Consider the following 19,934-nt stretch of genomic DNA (forward strand, 5'->3'; position numbering starts at 1 on the left):
AGCACTTTGGGAGGCCAAGGTGGATCACCTGAGGTTGGGAGTTCGAGACCAACTCGACCATGGAGAAACCCTGTCTCTACTAAAAATACAAAAAATTAGCTAGACATGGTGGTGCATGCCTGTAATCCCAGCTACTCAGGAGGCTGAGGCAGGAGAATTGCTTGAACCCAGGAGGTGAGGGTTCCAGTGGGCTGAGGTTGCACCGTTGCACTCCAGCCTGGGCAACAAGAGTGAAACTTCTCAAAAATAAATAAAAAAATAAAAATAAAAATAGGCCTAACCTAAAGACCAATCTAACATTAGCTAATGTCATTAAATGATTCTGTCTTAAGGAAGATAAAAGCATTTTATTGCATAAGTTTTCTTCCGTATGTGGGAATCATATGTGGGTGTGTATATGTTTAAAGGGTATGCATCCAGGTAGACATTTGTGTGTGGACATGTGTGTACAGGTATGTCAGTACATGTATCATAGCCTTGGTACAGGTCTCATAGCCTTGTAGCACTGTGGTCCTGGTGGGAGTGGCATCTGTCTGCATATCTGAAAATGCCGTGTGTGCGTTCTGCTGATCACCAAGTTTCATGGCTGTAGGCATCCTCTCTTCAATGCGTCAGAAGTCTGAAGAACATGTAGCTGCACTGGGTCGTTATGGGAAAGTAACGTGTAGGATTTATTAACTCATTTCTTGAAGCCACTCACTGTTTGTTTTAAGTACCAATTTTATTTTCCATTGCCAAATAGAGAAGAGACTTTTTTTGGTGAGTACGAGTGATTTTTTTTTTTTTTTTTTTTTGTCATTTTTATAGTGAACAATCTGAGTCCTGACTTTTCTTGGAGTAGCAGGACTCCCTGAACCATGTTTCTTCCTCTCCTCACAAGTTTACCAAGCCCAAAGGGTCTTTTAAAGGGTGAATTTTCTTTTGTTGTTTGTTTTGTTTCCTACCCTTGCTTAATGATTACTTAGCTCTTTATATAATCCAGCTAAATGCTGGTACATAGCAACAGGATGGTGGTGTGACTTTCTCCTTGATGTAAATTTCTGGAAGGTGGCCTTCTGTATGGAAGACTGAGCAGTGGGATCTATTAGTGACGAATTTTTGGGAGGAGCTGCTTCCTAAATGGGTTGAGGCTGCAGAGATGGGCAGGAGGAGCAGCCAGAAGCCACAGGGTGTTCACATCATTGTGCGGGTAACCACATGATGGCAACGATTGCAGGGCTTCCAGTTGTACTCAGCAGCTGTTGACATAGACTTCAGAATTCCCATGGAAAAGGAAGTGAACTCCTTTGGAATATAATGCATTGGGTTTTTTTTGTTTTGTTTTGTTTTCTTTCTGAGACAGAGCCTCAATCTCTCACCCAGGCTGGACTACAGTGGTGCAACGTTGGCTCACTGCAACCTCCGCCTCCCGGGTTCAAGCGATTCTCCTGCCTCAGCCTCCCAAGTATCTGGGACTATAGGCACGCACCACCACGCCCAGTTAATTTTTGTATTTTTAGTAGAGATGGGGTTTCTCCATGTTGGTCAGGCTGCTCTCGAACTCCTGACCTCAGGTGATCCACCCACCTCAGCCTCCCAAAGTGCTGGGATTACAGGTGTGAGCCACCACACCCAGCCTGGGCTTCATTTTAAAGAGGTCTCAGGCAGGTATTGCTGATGCTTGTGGTTGAAGATGCAACTTATTATTGCCTATGTGTTTGAGGGTGTGATTTGTCGTCTGCCTCTATGCTGTAGACTTTTAGACTGCACCGTTTGATTAGTGGGCTCAGCTTACAGGTCTCTTCCCTAGAGAGACCTTCCTGGCCTACCTAAGTTGGTCCTCTTCGCCAGGTTTCGTCATATACCTCTGTTTGATTTCTTCATGGTACTTCTGCAATCTGACATTTTTACTGATGTATCTGTGTGTTATCTGCCGTCCTAGTTGGAACGAAAGCAGGGATCTTGTCAGTCTGGTTGACTTCTGTATCCTAGTGCCAAGAACGATGCATGGGATCTCATAGGTGTTCAGTCGGTATTGGGTATGAGCATACTTGGTGTGTTTAGGAACAGACAGAAGGCCAGGGTAGTTGGAGCTCTGTGAGCAAGAGCATGGTGGTATGACGTGAGGTTGGAGGGGTCGGTAGGCAGGGACTGGATCGTATAGGCCACAATGAAGTGTTTGGATTTGCTCGAGGATCTGATATTCCTTAAGTGGTTTTGTCTCTGTAGATTTATACACTATCCAGATTGGTCTGCTAAAGTCAGTTACTGACAGATTTTCTGCTGGGAATTGTGCATCATTCTGTCCTTGAAGTGCCACTGTAGCCTACATTGTATTTCTTCTCCCTATCTCAGCTGCCATCAGCTTGGCCTTCTTCACCCACCTTTTCTGTTGAGCCAGGCAAAGCAAGATGACAGCAACTAAGGTGTCAGGCTGAGATGCCTGCACAATAGAAAGCGTTTTAGAACTTTGTCTCTAAACACTTTGACTTCCCCTTTGAAAAATATCTGTTTAAGTTTGGGCTTTGTGAATGACTCTTGCTGAGAGTGTGAATGTTGGGTGGATCAGGGACCCAGATCTCAACTTCACTCTGAATCGTTGGTGTCTTTGTTACCAGACACGATCTGCTCTTCTCTGCCTAATGATAGTTGGTTTGCTCCCTTGGATCTCTAGTTTCTGTTGTCAACACTGTATTTTAAAATGTGCTTTCATGGTAGCAGAATTCAATGAGTTTCCAACTTTGTGCCACCTTTGAGGAGGATAAATCAGGTTTTGCTTTGCATATGTTGAAGTAAGAACTTTATTGGCATCATTCCCTGACAAATCTATTTTTGTGATTAAGGCAATAAATATAACAGAAGGGTTTGTGTGTTCGCTCGTATCCTCACATGTACCACTATGCATAAACACTGTTATTTTGTATGGATGAATAAATAAGAGGAACAGTTGTTTCCCTTAGGCTTGAACTTACATTGAAGTTTTAGGAGGTAATGATTTAGTGCAGCAAGGAGCTAGGAGGTGTTGCCACAGAGTTTCAGGAGGAGAGGGATACAAAGGTGTAATCCATTCAGATTGTTTCTAACTTTTATGGATTGTGAAGATTTGTATTCTTTTTTTAGTGGATTCCATTCATTAGTGTTAGACAAGTAAACATATGGAATGTTGATGTGCTATACCAGTAAACTTCATGGATGTTAGAGATCTAGGATGTTTTTCGCCTTTCACTATATGAACCGACCTCCAGAACTTTGCCGTGGAGTCTCAGCTCTTGTACATGAAGAGCATACACTTTTCTGGACACCATACGTTACTGTTATTTTTCTCTCTTCTAATCAAATATCCAAACATAATCTAAAAATACCATGACAGAACATGTAGGTTTGTCAGTTCCAGTCACTTCAGTAGATTGGCCCTTGAAATAAAGCTCATGTTTTCAACTTCAGCCTCCCAATTTTTTTTTCAGACTCATGGCAGGGTATGTAATTTTCTGTTTGCTTTACATTCCATTTCAAAAATATGCCAGTCACATGAGTTATTTCCCTTATTTAAAAAAATCCCCACAAAAGGAGATAGGTTACCTAGGGTGTGTATTTCATGAGTGTATGCTTCTCTCTGTATCAATCTGTCCATCTCTCTGTAACATTTCCCATGAACCCATCTGTGGATTTGGAATCTTGATCTTTCCAGAAAGGATTATGGTCATGTCCATAGAAGCTGCAATGAGATTTACATCTCTTGGGAAGGGACAAGCTCCCAGCGCTGGATCCCAGAGCCACTGTTCCTGTTGGAGCTAAGCCACATGGCTAAGGGCCAGTCCCTTAACCTTTGATTTAGCTCCTTTTGCCCCCGTCCTTTCATCTGCAAAATGGTGCTAGTAATGTGGATCTAGTTTCAGAAGACTGCTCTTTATTTTAATTAATTAAAGATTGTACAATGGTGAAATTCAATGGACTCTACAAATGTTAATATTGGTGCCGTTCATGGGTGGCTGTTAGCTGGGTAGCAGGTAACTCGCACTTAGAAGCTCTTACCTGCTCTAGGCCCCAGTTCAGGTTTGGCTAAGATTCTGTTCTTCCACCAGGCTTCCCAGTAGAGGTCTCCAGCACAGTGACCAAGAGGAAAATGGGGAACAACTGCAGAAACCTCTGAGGTTAACATAGATATTTAGGCACAAAGGCACAGGGCCTGACACGTTTTAATTAAATATGAACACTACTGTGTTCTGGTTTGTACACATCTTGAGTTCTCTTATTGGGTTTTATGCCAGCTTGTAAAGTTCTTACCTCTTTTGGTTTTGTCTGTTTTGTTTTATTTTTTTTTTAGACAGCATCTTGCTGTCACCCAGGCTGGAGTGCAGTGGTGCGATCTCAGCTCACGGCAACCTCTTATCTCCTGGGTTCAAGCCATTCTTATGCCTCAGCTTCCCGGGTAGCTGGCACTACAGGGTCACCACATTTTGTATTTTTAGTAGAGATGGGGTTTTGTCATGTTGGCCAGACTGGTCTCAAACTCCTGGCCTCAAATGATCTGCCCACCTGAGCCTCCCAAAATGCTGGGATTACAGGTGTGAGAGGCCGCACCCAGCCATATCTCTCTCTCTTTGAATGTTAAGCGATCTATGGAATTTCAGCATTTAAGTCTTAGTTGAGGCCTTTCTGAGTCTACAGAGAGGATGACTAATACTGTGTTACCCATCTGATCAGAATTTTCTGATTGCTTTTCATCTCACTCAGTGAAGAACAAAGCTTTTACAGTGACCTGCAAAGTTTTCCAGGATTTGCCACCCCCAAGTCCATTACATCTCTGACTTTTCCTGATACTTGGCCCCTTGCTCTCTGGGCTCCAGGTACACTGGCATTACCAGCATGCCACATAGGTACTTACCCCAAGGTGTTTGTACCTGCTGTTTTCTCTGCCTGTAGCTCTCTTCCCAGATGTCCTCATGGCTTGTGAAGACATGCTTTCTCCATGAGACTTCCTTGACCAGTAGTCTAAAGCTACAAACCTTTCCTCTATACTCTCCAGCCCTTTCATGCTGGCTGTTTCACCATACCGCCATATATTTTGTTTGCTTATAAAGCCCGTCCTACTCCAAAAGAATGTACGCTTCTCTAAATCAGGAAACTGGAGGAGTCTGTCTTGTTCTCCAGTATATCTCCAGCACTTAAAGCAGTCCCTGACACACAGTGGGTGCTAAAAAATAGTTGGTAATTGAAAAATAGATGTTACCGTTTTGGCCTCTGTGCTGGGTCACCTGGCACTTTCTTCCTTGGGTGGGAAGTCCCAAAGCAATGTCTCCATGGCTTGCTTGGCTTTGGGACAATGTTAGCTTAAAGGTGATAGGTTGGGTGGTTGAAGGAAATGTCACCAACAACAGGAACCAGCATTTGCAGCACTTGGTGACACCAGGCTGGCATACAAATGTGCAACTTTTACACCTCCTCTATTTACCCTCTGGCACCTTTTTCTAGGTGTGAGAACTAATCAATAAATCAATGATAATGAATGTGAAAGCATTTTTATGAACTATAAAATGCTTTGCAAATGTTAATTACATTGGACTTTAGAATGAATTGTTATGTAATTCGAAATAGTTAAGTAATTTTCCAGGAAGAAAGGCTTTCTGAGTCAGCTTCTCTGCACGTCTTTTTATATGTGAATGCTGCTCTTCCCCATCTGCGCCCTGTGGACTGGGACCAAGAATACAGCTAGGAGCTGAAGCCTAAACTGTCCAGGATGAGATAGGTGAAAGCTAATCCGTTAACCCCTGGGTCTAAGGAATGTGTTTTCCCTGTGCATAAGACTTCTCAAATCCCAGGTAGCTGAGACAATGTAGGGCAAATAAAATGCAGGTTGGCCTATTTAATCTCTAAATAACTAATATTGGAAAACTTAGGCAGCTTATAGCAAAAGTATCATTCTTGTTGGGTTCTAATAATTCCCATGACCCAGATTAGTTTATTTACCAATATAAAAGCTTAGGGATTTTATACTGTTGGTGGACATAGATGAACCTAATAGTCTTGTTTGCTTTCAAATTATCCTTGTAAAAATAATCAGGTTCTTCTTTGCCCCATGATCTCCTTAAGGTTAGGCCATGTAGAAAAGAAGAGAAGCAAATGAGATAAAATGGCAGGATATATATATATTGTCTCTCTCTCTCTCTCTCTCTCTCTCTCTCTCTCTCTCTCTCTCTATCTCTCTATCTCTATCTCTATATCTCTGCCTCATACTAGAGCATTTAAGAACAGTAGCTCTGGAATCAGACTGCAGACTTTTGGTCTCAAATTCTAGATATGTGACCCTAGACAGATTTCTGAATTTGTCTGAGCCCCAGCCTCTCCATTTGGGATAGTAATGGAATTTCCCTCCTAGGGTTACTTTAAAGATCACATGAGGTAATTGATGGAGTTGTTATCCCTGGCTCACAGTAAGTGCTCAGTTCATGTTAGTTGTGTTACTGTTGATGGAAATCCTTGTAATAATCAAAGACAGGAAGGAAATAAAGGAATTTCAGAAATGGATAAAGAAAAGGAGAGATAGGAGACACTGTCTTAGAGAGCTATAAAATGTACTGAAAGGATCCTAGTATAATAGTGTGAGCTCATGCTGTATTATACAATGCATATTAGATAATGCATGTAATAATTATTAGAGCTTGTAAGTATTTTTTGGCTGCTATACCTTCCAGATTGACCAGGAAGAGACGCCTAGTGCATGATATGCTGTCTGTGTCAGGATGAGCTGCTGTAGCCAACCACGCCCCCCACTGCCCCCAGCTTGGCAAAGGCTCTAAGACAGCATGACATGTTTAACCCAGGCACCTAGTGCAGCTGAGCCTTGACACACGTAGAAGAAGGTGGCCTCCCAAAGCATCCACGTGTTCTTTTGTTTTCCATTCAACACGTGATATGCAAACTGCTAGGCACTGGCATGTGGCAGTGAGAGAGGCTGATGACATCCCTGTCCTCTTGGAGCTCTGCTAAGTAGGGGAGTCAGAAAATGTCAATTCCATGAATGGTGGTGATATATTTATAATTCAATAAGTACCAGGAAAGAGAATTGAAGAATTAGAATTATAGTAAGGGACCTGACCTAGAGTGAGGTGTCCAGAAAGACCACTTTGAGGAAGAGTGGCAAGGAGGACAGAGCCAAGTCAATAGGGAGAGGGACTACAGAGTGGCCCAGGAATGGGGATCAACATTAGGAAGGAAGGAACTGAGGCCTAAAGAGAATTTTAGCTCAGAGTTGGAAGAGTACAGGGACTGGGTAGAGGAGGGCCTTGAGAGGTCAGCTGGATCCTGTAGGTCCTTTGCCACGGGTTTTCTTTAAAAGTATATGTTTTTGTTGTTATTGTAAAATACATATAATGTAAACTTTACTACCTTGACTATTTTTAAGTGTACAGTTCAGTGGTGGTGTGCAATCACCAACACCATCCATCTCCATAACTAATCTTGTAAAACTGAAACTCTATATCCATTAAACAAAAGCTCCTGATTCCCCTTTCATCCAGCCCCTGGCAACCACCATTCTACTTTTCAACTCTGTGCATTTGACTACTCTAAGTACCTCATATCAGTAGAATCACACAACGTTTGTCTGTCTGTGACTGACTTATTTCACCTAACGCAATATTCCCAAGATTCATCCATGTTGTAGTATATGCTAGAATTTCCTTCCTCTTTAAGGCTGAATAATATTCTGTTGTTTGTATGTAACACATTTTGCTTATCCATTCATCCATCAATAGACATTTGGGTTCTTTTGCATTTTAACTATTGTGAATAATACTGCAATAAAAATGGGTGTATAAATACTTCTTTGAGACCCCACTTGCAATTATTTTACACATAAACCCTGAAGTGAAGTTGCTGGATCGTATGGTAATTCTGAGTCTAATTTTTTGAGGAGCTACCATACTGGATGCTAAAGAGTTTCAAGTTGAAATTTAGAACAGTCAGAAGCCTTTGGTAGATTTTAAATAGGGAATGGAGTTGAATTAGAGAAGAGTAGTGGAAATAGAGCTAGTTACACACTCAGATTTTAGAATACCTCTGCATCAGATTGCAAGCTATATGCAAAGAGGTATCTTGTCTTTTTAAAAATTTCCTCAAATCCCTTTTCCTTTTCTCTAAACAATTTTCAATACCAAGTGGGCCTCTGTTAGTGGGGGTTAAAGTGGGCCTAAGTAATACTGAGCTGTAGTTAACATCTCAGCAGCTTTGTTTACCCATCTGAAATGTAGCAAGCAGAGAACACTTTGCTAGTCATTCACAGAGCTTTGACATCCTTGAATGAAAGCAGTTCAGCCTGGATGAATACATGTATGGCCATAATTATCTCCTTTTTGGACTACAGAACCCATTTGGGCTATTTTTCCCTCTTTTTTTTCTTTTAATTTCTCCTCTCTCAATCTTACAGTGCTCACTCTTTCATTATTAGGAACCAGCTCTGACTGTGCCAGCCAGCTATAAATGGAATGCCATCATATTTGAGGGTAGTTCATCATTTTCATAATATTGTCAAGTGTCCACTGCAAGAAGGAGGAAGAAAGTGTTTAGTCCAGTATCACTCCCATAGGCATAAGTGCTCTGCTTCTGTCCTTTGTTTTTACTTCTTCCAATTTAGTGATTTGTGAAGTTTTTCCTATTATAACCTCTGATTTTTTCCCCTACAGTGACTTCATTTTGGGTTGAATTTTCTGAGGAAGAAGAATGCCTTTTTAGCGTAGGTTGGACTTGCTCTGGTGGTGTGGGAGCAGGAGAAAGCTGGGGTTGGGAGTATGGACTCTGCAGACTTCATTCCCCTCCTGGCTTTGCCCTTCATTAGCTGTGTAACCTCGAGTCAATTACTTACCTTCTCAGTGCTTCTCTTTCCTCATTTGTGAAGTGGTAATGATAGTGGTACCTGCCTGCCTCAGACGGTTCTCCCGTTAGGAGGCACTGTGTAGAAGTACCCACCGTGAGCACTCAATTAACTATTCCAAGCTTCCTGTCTGGCTGCTCACTAGATAACCATTCCCAGGAAGATGTTAGATGTGGTTGGTGAGCCAGGCCTCAGTCAGTTCACAGAGCAATTTATCTGATACCCTCATTCTGGTGCCACCACTGGGGCAGTCCAGCAACCTGTGTTCATGGCCCTGATGGGTGTTCTCGACAGAGGCCTCCTCAGTGCTGTTTGTAGCAGTCCTGCCTCACTGAGTCCAGGTAGTATCCAGGCAACACAGAGTCTGACTTGGTAGAAAACACGCAGTGAGTGGCAGGGGGGATTCCCTCCACCATCCCCTGTTATATACTAAGGATGGAGTTGAGGCTGGTGAAAAGAACCAAATTAACAACCCTGGAGACCAAACTTGTCTGGTTAGCCACAAAACAGTGTTGTTCCAGCAGCTTCATTTCCAGCTAATCCTCTTCAACCCTAGAGCTTGGAGCTTCCCTGAGAGGGTAGTAGAGAGAAGGGTGATACTGACTGCAGCTTAGGTACCCACCCACTTACCTATAATATTTTCAGAATTGGTCATCTCAGGCCTACCCCAGCGCCTGCCTGTGTTCTGCAGAAGATGCACTCTAAGGTCATGATCCAGTCCCTGGTCCTAAGGTATTTGTGAACAGGGAAGCAGCTGGTGTAGAAAAGTCCCATGGGATTGACCATGACATATCTCTTATAGGAGAGAGCTCGGTTTGGCCTCCAGTGGTCAGTGGAGTGCTCAGAACTGTTCTTTGGAGGGTGGTGGGCTTTATATGGTGGGGGAGAACTTGCCAGGCAGGCTAGGGGCATGATGTTGTTGCTGTCCTGAAGGCAGAGTGAGTTTGGTGGCTTTGCTTTGGTTCCATGTGAGGCTCTCAGCCTGTTGTACCAGAAGTGCTTATAGGGAAGTGATAGTAAATAAGTACAATGGCCAGGTGTAGTGGCTCACGCCTGTAGTCCCAGCACTTGGGAGGCCGAGGTGGGTGGATCACCTGAGGTCAGGAGTTTGAGACCAACCTGGCCAATATGATGAAACCCCGTCTCTGCTAAAAATACAAAAGTTAGCAAAGTGTGGTGGTACGCACCTGTAATCCCAGCTACTCTGGAGGCTGAGGTAGGAGAATTGCTTGAACCTGGAAGGCAGAGGTTGCAGTGAGCTGAGATCACGCCATTGCGCTCCAGCCTGGGCAACAAGAGTGAAACTTCATCTCAAAAAACAACAACAACAACAACAAAAGAAAGAAAAGAAGTACTGTTATGATTTCAGGTTTTCTATAGATTCAAAGTATTTCATAATTTCTTTTACACAAAAGAATGAAAAGAGGAGAAATACAAATAGGTAGGGTATAGAAGTCTTTGAAATATAAGTGGAGAAGATGCAACCTCTTGCCCCAAGCAGAAGCAGGCCACTAGGGGTTCCTGGACAGGATACCAAGCGAAACTACCAACTAACAATGTGGCTTTAAATTGGCACTTGCTGCTGCTGCTACCACTTTCGTCAGAACTACCTCAACACCCACCATGACGAGAGCAGATGTCATTTATTAAGTCATTATTTCATGCCATGGGAATTACTTGCAGAATCATACTTAATCAGCCTTTCAAGTTTACAAGCTACAAGCTACATATTATTGCCCCCATTTTATATGTGAGGAAACAGGTTTAGAGAGGCCAGGTGACTTGCCTGCTGCCATCCAGCTGGTAATGTCTGTCTGACTCCAACTACTGTGCTATGATCTCCCTTAGCTTTATTGTCCAGATTTGCAAATTGGAGAGAATATTTGCACTTTATACCTCTATAGCAGTGTTTCTCAAATAGTAGTTCATGACATATAAGTGGCTCATGAAAACAATGTATTGGATAAAAATAGAATTGAATAGGATAGGATGGGAATAGAAAATATCAGAATCTGTCATATTTACTATGCCTGAAAACTTTTGTTTCTGATATGGTGTGGGGGTGTGTGCCTGTCTGTTTACGTATGTGTGTATTGCTTGGTAAAATATACTTCCTACCTTGGGTCATTGTCAGAAAGTTTGAGCGCTACTGTTAGAGAGTTATTATGTAGCTCAGATAAACATAAAAAGTTGTTGTAGAACTTTTTAAAAAAGTCTAAAACGCTCTGTAAGCCTAAGTTCCTGTTTAATATTGGATGCTTAAGCAAACAAGTAAGTGATGGTGGATAAGTGGGATGAGCTGTTGCTCCACCCCTCCAACCCATGGCACACTGCAAATCTGTCACTACATTGTATCCAGTGGAGCCAGTACTCCTCTTTGACATTTTTCAACATAGCACTCTAGGCCTCAAGATGAAACTTATCTGCAACCCCTACAATAAGCTTACGTATTGTTGGACTACTTTAGGACCAGTCTGGTGTTTTAAAGTACTACGTAGCACTTATAGAGCTCTGGCTCTCGTTTAAACTCTAGGAAAACAGATGTGATCCTTTTGACAGCCTGGGGGTCTCTGCCTTACAAGCCCCACAAGGGTTGGCTACTGTCTATGCCCGTCATAATGCTCCCTCTGCCACCCTCCTCACCACCATCTTTATCTGAAAGTGATTTACCTCCTTCTGCCTCTCAAAGGATATCAGACCAAAACAGCATCTCCATCTATTTCCCCTTAAAGCAAAGGTGGCAAGAGTCCCCTCTGCCAAGGCCATTTCCATGGAACATGCTCTTTCCTCATTGATTGCAGTTCATGAGGGAACTGCCTGGAACATGGGGTACATATACCTCCCCACCCCCAACAACTGCCTTAAAGTCATGCCCCTCAGGAGATCCACTGCTTCTCAGTGGATGCAGCCATTCTGATGATCACAGAAGAAACTGGGTCTCTCCCAAGTGAATGTCACATGCAAAACTTCTTCTCTGCAGCATCCAGAGGAAGCCTATAGAATTGGCAGTTCTTTCAAAAGACATTACAGCCTGTGGACGTAGGGATCTGAAAGGCATGTGTCACAGACTCCTTCACTGCAGTGTGAAGTGTACAAGAAACTTCTCTGTGTAGATTTAAGTCAAGACTCAACATGACATTCTGAGCCGTGTGAGGAGGAACTCAGACAGCTCAATTTAACAAAACAGCAGGTCGTCTGTGTTTTATAGACCTTGCTAATGAACGAGTCCCGTGGCCTCTGCTGGACCGGCTCCTCAGTGCTCTGCCAGCCTGTTTCTCACACATCTGTAAATTCATCCAGCTATAATGGATGGCTAGTGCCTGCAGAGGCTAAGGTCTAGGCCTTTCTGTCCGGGATACGTAGAGATCTCAAGCCATTAATAATTCATTCTGGAGTAATGAACATAGCTGTACCAAGTTGTGAGCAGTAATAATCAAGTTGACAGATCAATTTATTACTTCAGTGTGCCGAAAGATAATGGTCATTAATAATGAAAGGTGTAACTACCCCCTCCCCCCAAAAAAAGTTTCCTAAGACTTAGATCAATGTGTCTTTTAAGTTCTAAAATAACATGGATCATTAAAAGGGAAATGAATTATGCTGGGTAACCTCAAGCTTATTTATATTCACAGTTGCTAATCCAGAATTACAATACCTTTTTTCCAAATGCCTTTGGGCACTGGGGCCTGCAAATCCAAGTAATTATTACTCATTAATTAAGTCTAAGAAGTGGAACTAGCTTAAGACTTTAAAAAGGGAGGTTGGGGGATAGTTGAGATACATTCCCCAAAAATCATCAACAATAATTTGAAGTTTAATGAGTAAGTAGCTGGGTTGGGAATAACTGTTTTAGGCCTACTCAGAAACTCCCCTCATCTTTTAATGCCTCAGTGAATGCTCATTATGCATCTCCTGTGCCAAGCAGTGTGCTCAGCACTGGTGCTACCAAATGAAATACCATACTTCCTCTTCTCAGGCCTTGGTAGGGATGATAACACTGTGTAATAAATGCAGGAGCAGGCCAACACTTCTGCCTTTTTTGGGAACAGAAGATTGGAGAAAGGTGAGAGGAAGGTACAGAAAGCAATGGGCCATTTGAGCTGAGCCTTGCATATTAGCAGTTTGCCAAGCAAAGAAAGCAACAAAAGAACATTCCAGGCAGAGAAATGATATGGACAAAGGCAGAGAGGTGTGGAAGTGGAATGAGAGTGAAAAGTGAATTAGTATGATAATTACCACATATCCCATGCATTATCACATTTAATCTGTACAACATTCACATGAAGTAGGTATGTTATTCACCTAACCTCTTCTTTTTTTTTAAAGATGAGGAACCCAAAGCTTAGAAATATTGAGTCACTCTGCCCAGGGACCAGGAGCTGGGAAGTGGCACAGGAAGGCTTAGCGGTGATTTGAGGAAAGGTATTCTGTTTTATAAGAGTTCAGACTTTGTGTTAAACATAGTCAGATAGGCCAGGCACAGTGGCTCACGCCTACAATCCCAGCACTTTGGGAGGCCAAGCTGGGAGGATCACTTGAGACCAGGAGTTCAAGACCAGCCTAGGCAACATAGCAAGACTCTGTCCCTACAGAAAAATTTAAAAACTCTCCAGGTGTGGTGGTGGTAGCTACTCAGGAGGCTGAGGCAGGAAGACCTCTTGAGCCCAGGAGTGTGAGGGTGCAGTGAACTATGATCATGCCACTGCACTCCAGCCTGGATGACAGAGAAAGGCCTTGTTTGTTTAAAAAAAAAAAAAAAAAGAAGAAGAAGAAGAAAGAAAGAAAGAAAAACAGTGGGGCCCATGACAGGTTTACAGTCATCATTATCAGAACAATTAAACAATAAAAGCATTGCTGACCATTCACATATGCCATGCCATTGTGTTCTCGCCAGGGGAGGTTTGAGAGCTGAGTTTTAGGTGGAGCTGCTGATAGCAGGGAGGATAAAGCTGAAGTTAGAGGTTCTTGGGTCAGGAGTCCTAGTTAGGAGACTGTTGCTTTAGTCAGATGTAGTGTGGAGAAGCCTGACAGGGAAAAATGATTATCATCCAAACCATGTATTTTTATACTGGTCTACAATTTGAAGGTACTGTCATAAAAAAAAAATAGCTTGTTGATTCACTTGCACATGGGACTTTTGTGACAAGAGGGTAAGTTTAATGACTTAGCTCTTTTGGGAGGGGAAGTATAAGGACTTAGAATTCCCTTCCCACACAGAGGAGCTGATGTTGAAAGTAGTGATGTTAACAGCAGCTTGTAAATATACATACTTGCCGATTGACTGATCCGCAGAACCAAAGTCTCTCCCCCTTGCCAGGTTAGAATTTGACTATCTGCATGAACTTCGTCAGACTGGAAATGTGATGTGATTCTGGGTAGAATGGAAAACATAAGTAAAACCAGGAGACTCAGCAAGAACTAAGAAAATGTTTATAAAATATTCTTTATGTGGACCAGAAACAGGCCACTCTCCCTGCTGCAGGTGTTGCTTAGCAATCAAAAAGCAAATCCTCTTTCTAACTGGGCTGTGCCACAGTTAAAAGTTTCATAAACCTAACCATGGTCTGCCCACCTTTAGAGGAGAAAGTTAAACTCTTAGCCCTAAAAAAATTATAGAAAAGTACACATCTGCTAATAAAATGGGTTGATACAGTATTTCAATAAAGGCTCAGTTTAAAAGCCAGCACTGAAGGCAGTATAATCTCTTTTCTTCCTTAAAAAAAAAAAAAGTATACCAGAGAAACACTGCAGGCATTTATAGAATTGTGTGAAAAAGTACTCCATATAAATAGCACTAAATGCTAGGGAGGTAGGTCTGTGCAAACTGCCTATCTTTACCCAATTTGTCTCTAGTTTCAAATTAGTAATGAATAGCTTCCTTCTTGTAACAGGTGATTTAGGTAAGTTCTTGATATTTTCTCAACAAAACTGAATGGCATTAACTTTTAACTTATTTGTTGCCAGTAGATGATTTATATGTTTTTATACATGGGGCCAACAAGTGAACAATTGAGTTTTATAGCTATGTCCTGGTGGCCTGCATGTGGAGTTCAGATACATCTTTTGAGTAGTTGTTTACTCAAAAATATGCCTATGTCTTTAGCAAATTACCCAGACCTAGCGACTGTTGACCCTGTGTGTTTGTTAGACTTTGAGTATAAGTGACAATATAAACACAGCCATATAGATGAATATGCACTAGTGCATTTTTATTTCTGTTTATGCCACATTTCACTTAATGTGCGCCACATTTCACTTAATGTGAGCCACATGTTTAATCTGATCAGCCTTTAATACTTTAAATCTAAAGTGCAGAATTTCCTGACTTGGTTTTAAATATCCAGATCTGCCCATTTAAAAAATTATGTCTGTTTTGTGCTTATGTTTGCAAATGTATTAAAGCCATCAAGAAATTTTCCATTTGCCATGGAGAAAAATGCTAATGATTGCAGTTTAAGCAGCTGCCAAGTACATAAATTGTAATTAAGAGGGATTAGCACTTACCTGGACTTGCAAAACAGGGATTCAGATGTTCAAAGATTAGTAATTTGGCAGATAGTTGCTTTGGTTGGTTGGTTGTTCTAGGCAAAATGGAAATGATAAAGAGTGTCATATCCTGAAATAGCAAATTAACCTGGATGCTGAAGATTTCTGAAATGTGGTAGATTTTCTGACTCCTGTGGCATCTGACGATGTCCCAAGTTCTGGCTCCTACAGATGAGGAGTCTGTAGATAGGAAGATAGGAAGGCTACAGGGAGGTTGGTATCTCTGTGTACACTTTCTCTCATTGGTACCTTTTCTTTTCCTTCCTCCCAGTGTTGCTAACAACCACAAGCAGAATTTGATGACGGTGGCAAACCTTGGCGTAGTGTTTGGACCCACTCTGCTGAGGCCTCAGGAAGAAACAGTAGCAGCCATCATGGACATCAAATTTCAGAACATTGTCATTGAGATCCTAATCGAAAACCATGAAAAGGTAATATGTAATTGATCACAAGTGAAGAATGTACTTGGGGGGAAGCTGCATTGGAATTGACCTTCAGAGTTGATTCAGATTTGCATTGCCATCGCTCTTACACTGTCATGATGATGAAGTTGCTGGTGGTGGTAGTGATGGTGGTGATGGTGGTGATGATAACGTAAGGGTGGTGGTAAAGGTGTCAACCGTGGTAGTTACGATGACAGCAGCAGTGGTTATGGTGGCAGCAGTGGTGGGTAAAATTGATTGAGCATTCTGTGCCAGGAACTGTGTTAAACACTTTATATATATATTGTTATTTTATCCTCACAGCAATTCAATGAAGGAAGTACTCTTATGAGCCTCATTGTGGGAACACCCTTTGCCCATTTCTTACTTGATTGTTTTCTTACGAATTTATGAGTTTTTTAAATTTAGGGATATTTAACTTTCTTCACTTGTGTCGCAAATATTTTTACCTATAGTTTGCCTTTCAATTTTATAAATGGTGTTGTATTTTTTATACAGTTTGTGTGCATGTGTTTTTATGGTCTGTCTTTTCTTTTGGGGAATCGGAGTTCCTAGTCTTTCTTTTGAAGGTTTTCCTCATCCCCCAATTTGAAGAATGTTCATGCAGAGCTGCCCTTATGAAACTGGGGAGGGGACATAAAGCTTCAGTCCTCTGACCCACTTCATTGCTCTTACACACACATCCCTATGAAGCTTCTCAGAACTTGTGCAGGGTTCCCTAAAGCACCATTTGGCAGCAATAAATCTGGAATCTAATAAAAAATGCTGTTCCTCTTAAATAAAAACTTTGCCTAGAATGGCAAATTAATCATGCACAGTAACTCCAGAATCTGACCATGCCTCACCACCTACACTGATAATGTTGTAAGCTACCACTACCTCTTGTCTGACTATTTACAAGAGCCTCCTAACTTGTTTCTTTCTTCTACCCTTGGCCTGTCAATTCTGGTATCAGTCACCAGAATGAGACTTTTTAAAATGTTAAGTCAGATAGTATCAGTTGTCTGCTAAGAACCATCCAGTGGCTTCCCATTTCATACATTCGCCCACATAGTCTCTGTCCTCTTACTGTTACTATCTGATCTCATCTCCTGCATCTCTCCTATAGCCATCTTGTTTCTGCCTTGCTGTTTCTTGGATACCTCAGGCACATTCTTACTTCAGGCCTTCGCAATTGCTGTTCCCAGTGGCTGGAACACTGTTCTTCCATGAAACCACATGGCATATTTCCTCACTTCCTTCAAGTGTACTAAGTGAATCCTACCTAGATCTCTCTGTTTGAAATTATAATCCCAACTTCCACCATTCCCTTTTCCTTTTATTCCACGTTGTCTATTTTCATATATCAAAAGACAAAATTACAACAAGTTTAAAGATATTAGTTGACTTTTATTTGAGATTCTAGAATTGGGCAATACCTCGTTCTGTAAAATAGAATGAGCGTGCCAGTAAGCCGAGCAGAGGAGGTTGGCTTTATAGACAGAATAGAGCTAAAGAAGAGAACAAAAAGCAGATTAATTGTTTTAAAGTTACTTTCCTTATAAAAGTTAAAGCAGAGGGGACTTCCTTATGTGCTGACTAAAACTGGCCTGTCTGGGGATTTGCCTGTTATCTCTCCCCTCATTTATTGGAAGGTCAGACAAACAACTTATATTTGACCTGATGGCGTAGAACTTCAGCAGGAGTGACTGCATTTTGGTTTGGTCTCTTGAGCCTAGGGCAGGAGCTCAGTCCAAACCAATGGCCGCCTATAAATTTTATTTAACACATAGGACTTCATAAATTATAGAGCATATAATAAAATTTTCTTAATGATTAGATCCATTGGCTTTCTGACCTCTTCAAGCATGTGTGCTTCAGGAAAGCAGGGACGTTGTGTTTTGTTCCTCAGTAGGCACCAGTACATTGGTTTTGGGTGAATATGGCAGCCAGCCTCCAACATGGCTCCCAGTGATTCTGTCCACCAGTCTTCATTCCCTTGTTTAGGCCCCTCCACCTCTGAATAGAGCTAGCCTATGTGATCAATAGAATATTACCAAAGCTACGGTATATGACTTCTGAGAACAGTACATGTATATTACTCTGGGAAGGTCGTCCTTCATATTCATAGGGTTTGTTGTCTTTGTGAAAGCAACTGGAATAAGCCATCTTGACTCCTTTTTCAGTGTAGCTTCAGGCCTAGCCTGGTATAAAGCAAGGAAATGTTTCCTCAGTCTTTTTTGGAAGTCTGTGGTGTTCACCTCACAACAATTCTAAGCATCCATGGCTATGCTCTGGCCTCTGGCTTTCTGGTGATAATACTTTGTATAAACTCCCTGCCAATAGAACTTAACTTTAGCCATCAAATCCAGAGCAATTTTATGTCCTCAGAAGGATGTTGTCAGAGACTTGCTCTTTAAAATCCACAGTGTTGGCCAGGCACGATGGTTCACACCCGTAATCCCAGTGTTTTGGGAGGCTAAGGTGGGAGGATCATTTGAGGCCAAGAGTTTGAGACCAGCCTGGGCAAAATAGCAAGACCTCCATCTCTACAAAAAATAAAAATGAAACATCAGCTGGATGTGGTGACACATGCCTATAACCCTAGCTATGGGAGGTTGAGGTGGGAGAATCACTTAAGCTCAGGAGTTCAAGATTACAGTGAGCTATGATTGCACCACTGCACTCCAGCCTGGGTGACAATGAGATCCTACATCTAAAATAAATAAATAAAATGTTTTAAAACATAAAAATTCATAGTATGTAAGGTCTTCGTTAATATTTACCAAGCATTTCCTTAGACTTGGCTTTAATTTTCTATAATAGAAACACACACAGACACACACACAGACACACACAGACACACACACACACAGATGTCTAGGGGTGACTATTCTTCTATCTAGTCTTTAGTGTCAAAAGTTAGACAAAATTCTGAAACCCCACTTGAAGAAATGCTTTCCAGCAGCACCTTTTCATACGAAACAAGCTTGCTTGAAACAAGCCCCACTGCAGGGCTGAAGTATATATCCCCCTTAGCGACTGGCATAGTATTCTCTCATGTTAACATTTTATATAAGATATTTACTTTGTGCTTCAGAATAATCATTAGGAGGGCTCTAGGAATAAATGGAGCATAGTGCTGAAAAGAAGGTGTGGAAACCCAGGCATCTAGCCATTGGAGCCACTCCATTGACAGAGAGATGGAGAGAGCCATAAGATGCCTGTTTTGATTTTATATTGCTATATAGCAAATCATCTCCAAACCTAGTGACTTAAAATAGCAATTATTTTATTACTGTCAATTCTGTGAGTCAGAAATTTGGGAAGGGCTCATGTGTGCCCCTTGTGGTATCAGCTGGGGTGGTTTGACTGGGACTGGAGGGTCCAAGGTGTCCTCACTCCACACAACTGGGACTTTGGTACTAGCTGTGGACCAGAATGCCTTGATCCTCCTCCAAAAGACCCCCCTCTCTCCAGGTGCTGTCCCATCATTCAGGAGTCCAGCTCCAACTTCCAAGAGAGTAAACACAGAAATAGCAAGCGCTGTTAAGGCTTAGGCCTGGAACAAAGTATCATTTCTGTCATATTCTGTTGGCCAAAGCAAGTCACAAGTCCAGCCAGATTCAAGGCAGGGGGAGCGAGAAGCCACCTCTGGGTGGGAGGAACAGTGTGTGCACACAGGCGTGGGAGGATTGTTGACCGTTATCTTTGCAGGGGATCTACGGTACCCAGCAAGTTTGCATTTAGTTCCCTTTAGGAATGACTCTGCTTTCTTATCAGCGGCTTGTGCTGAGCTTGGGTAGCAACCCAGTGTTTTTATGGAGAGTGCTTTTCCGCTTCTTCTCTGCACTGCCATTTTTTATTCAACCAGGGGCCTCAGGCATCTGGTGGTAGTGACAGTTTTAGCCCTTAAACGCCCTTTGTGAGCCTGGGTGTGGAGAACCAACTCATAAATATCTAAAATTGGAAAACATTTTAAGATTGGCATTAAAGAAAAAGGAAAGAGAAGTGGGTAATCCAGTTTCTTTAACCTGGTAAAACACCTCTTTTTCAATAGAAGGTAAGAGACCTCTGTGTTCTAACTAGCTAAGGCATACAATCTTTTCTCTCTTTGC

General features: G+C 42.0%; 1 protein-coding gene across 1 annotated transcript in view; it reads left to right on the forward strand.

Annotated features, from left to right (window-relative positions):
* ARHGAP26 (Rho GTPase activating protein 26) overlaps positions 1-19,934 on the forward strand; it is a 461,308-nt gene that overhangs the window by 340,862 nt on the left and 100,512 nt on the right. The window contains 1 exon segment of the mRNA XM_017872973.1: positions 15,666-15,825. Within this exon segment, the coding sequence (XP_017728462.1) occupies positions 15,666-15,825 (160 nt within the window).

Source organism: Rhinopithecus bieti, unplaced genomic scaffold (assembly GCF_001698545.2).
Source record: "Rhinopithecus bieti isolate Rb0 unplaced genomic scaffold, ASM169854v2 scaffold_7438, whole genome shotgun sequence".
Lineage (NCBI taxonomy): Eukaryota > Metazoa > Chordata > Mammalia > Primates > Cercopithecidae > Rhinopithecus > Rhinopithecus bieti.